The sequence below is a fragment of the Lactuca sativa genome, chromosome 7 (genome assembly GCF_002870075.4).
Source record: "Lactuca sativa cultivar Salinas chromosome 7, Lsat_Salinas_v11, whole genome shotgun sequence".
NCBI lineage: Eukaryota > Viridiplantae > Streptophyta > Magnoliopsida > Asterales > Asteraceae > Lactuca > Lactuca sativa.
Window position 1 is genome coordinate 59,225,999 of NC_056629.2, and position 2,310 is coordinate 59,228,308.

The window sequence follows — 2,310 nt, forward strand, 5'->3', positions numbered from 1 at the left end:
TGATTTAAAATCTGAATAGAAGGAAGAAGTTTAGCTGTCAAGTGATTCCGGATAGTGAGGGTGAAAACAGGATCATGAGCATTAACAAGATTACTGAGAATCGAGAGAACATCCCCAGCACTGCTTTTAAGAATTGCCTGCTCAGTCTTGAGTGATGCAATATCCTTCTAAGCTTGAGCAAGATGAGCACTTCGGACTTCAACTTGTGTAGTCTTTCAAGCAAGTTCGTCCATAACCCTGTTTTCCATGGCTAGGTCAACTTGAAGGCTATCAAGGCGAGAATTGACCAAAGTTAGAAGAGAAGTGTGGTCAGCTTGGAACGTAGTTCAAACAGAATCAAACTTTCCCATCTCTTCTTAAAGGGACTTTATGAGAGAATCAACATAAGTATTAACCTTCGTAGCATTGGAGTCGGCATGGCCTTTGAACAATTCCAAAAATATCATTGAATCTTGAACTAGATATGTTACTTCGATTGCTGCTTTCTTGCAGGTAGATGTGGAGGCATCCACAACCATTGTAGAGTTGTCGGTTGAGGTTGTATATTTTTAAAGAGCAGTGTCAAGAAAAGCTTTTAAAACAACATCAAAATAAGTTGTTTAGGAACCAAGCAAATTATCAAGCTTACCATGAATATCTTTTAAATGTAGCTTTGTCACCGAAGCATCATCATCATCTTCACTTGGAATGCGATAACCACTATAATAAGTGGAGTCAAAATCAAAGTGTTCACCTCCCAGAATAGGCTTAGAGTTTGTTAAAGGTGATGGTGAGAGAGGTTTAGTGGTAACAGGGGTGTCAATGCCAACGGTATGTTCCCCCGTATAAGATATGTTGACACTCATCGAAGGACCAGTTGTTGTGGTTGTTGTAGCTGAAGAAAAGATGGGTGGTGGTAGTGGAACAGTAGTAGGTTGAGAAGTGACAGGTGGTGGAATGGGAGCACTGGAGATTGGTATAGTGGTTTGTTTTGGAGAAGGAGGAGGAGTAGGAACATGAACCTGTACCTCAGGAGTTGGAGATCGTGGAGGAGTGTTTCCCCTAGGTGGGACTTCATGTTGAACTTCCTCTTCCTTAACAACTGATTGCTCCTCTTCATTGGAAGAAGAAGACATCGGTTCCTTCGGTCGCTTTGCCATCTTTTTGACCTTTTTCTTTTTAGGAGCCGAAGGTGCAGCTTTATCAACCTTAAGCTTTTTGGAGATGAGGGACCTTCGGTCTCAGCTTTCTTAGACTCCGATTTCTTCCCCATCTTGGTAGGTTTGTCAGCAGCCTCCAAAGCACTCTACATCTTAGGGGTGAGTTGGCGTGGACCCGAAGGAGTCAATTTGTTGTAATTAGCCATGACTCTACTTTCACTAGAGACACATCAGCTCATTGATTCAGGAATAGAACCAATGTATATGACTTTTGTAGGGTAAGTTACAATAATTTTGACCGTGTGAAAAGTAGCAACAGAAGACTTCAGATCATCCGCCATGACAGGAATCTGAAAATTTTCAATGGCTCTGCGAGTGACTAACATCCAGAAACAACCACATGAAATCTCAGAATGTTTGGATGAGAAGTTGAGGCTCTGCACCAGTTGTGACCAAATTAGTGATCCATAATCCAAATTGATTCCATTGTATAGACCATAAAGAATGGTCATGAAACATTTACTTTCCCCATCCGACCCTGCAACCCTTTCTGCTAACCCCTTGTAGAGAAGTTTAAGCAGACCATTCCATTGAGGTGGTAAAAATGACTTCTTGAATATCGTCACCGTAGTTAGAACGTCCGTGTATCCCATGTCATAGAACATAGATTCCAAAAAGATCATTGAATCAAACTTTCACATCTCTTCTTAAAGGGACTTTGTGAGAGAATCAACATAAGTATTAACCTTCGTAGCATTGGAGTCGGCATGGCCTTTGAACGATTCCAAAAAGATCATTGAATCTTGAACCAAATATGTTACTTCAATTGCTGCTTTCTTGCAGGTAGATGTGGAGGTATCCACAACCTTTGTAGAGTTGTCGGTTGAGGTTGTATATTTTTAAAGAGCAGTGTCAAGAAAAGCTTTTAAAACAACATCAAAATAAGTTGTTGAGGAACCAAGCAAATTATCAAGCTTATCATGAATATCTTTTAAATGTAGCTTTGTCACCGAAGCATCATCATCATCTTCACATGGAATGCGATAACCACTATAATAAGTGGAGTCAAAATCAAAGTGTTCACCTCCCAGAATAGGCTTAGAGTTTGTTAAAGGTGATGGTGAGAGAGGTTTAGTGGTAACAGGGGTGTCAATGCCAACGGTATGTTCCC

The 2,310-nt window shown here is 40.6% G+C and overlaps 1 protein-coding gene across 1 annotated transcript; it reads right to left on the reverse strand.

The window, feature by feature from the left end:
• Positions 1-599: 599 nt before the first annotated feature.
• On the reverse strand, positions 600-1,139 carry LOC111883786 (proline-rich receptor-like protein kinase PERK8). Its single transcript, XM_023880103.2, has one exon. The coding sequence runs from the start codon at positions 1,137-1,139 to the stop codon at positions 600-602; it is 540 nt and encodes a 179-aa protein (XP_023735871.2).
• Between the last annotated feature and the right edge of the window lie 1,171 nt (positions 1,140-2,310).

Excerpts from the sequence above, each read along its gene's own strand:
- LOC111883786 (XM_023880103.2), bottom strand. The coding sequence starts at position 1,139 with ATGGCAAAGCGACCGAAGGAACCGATGTCTTCTTCTTCCAATGAAGAG.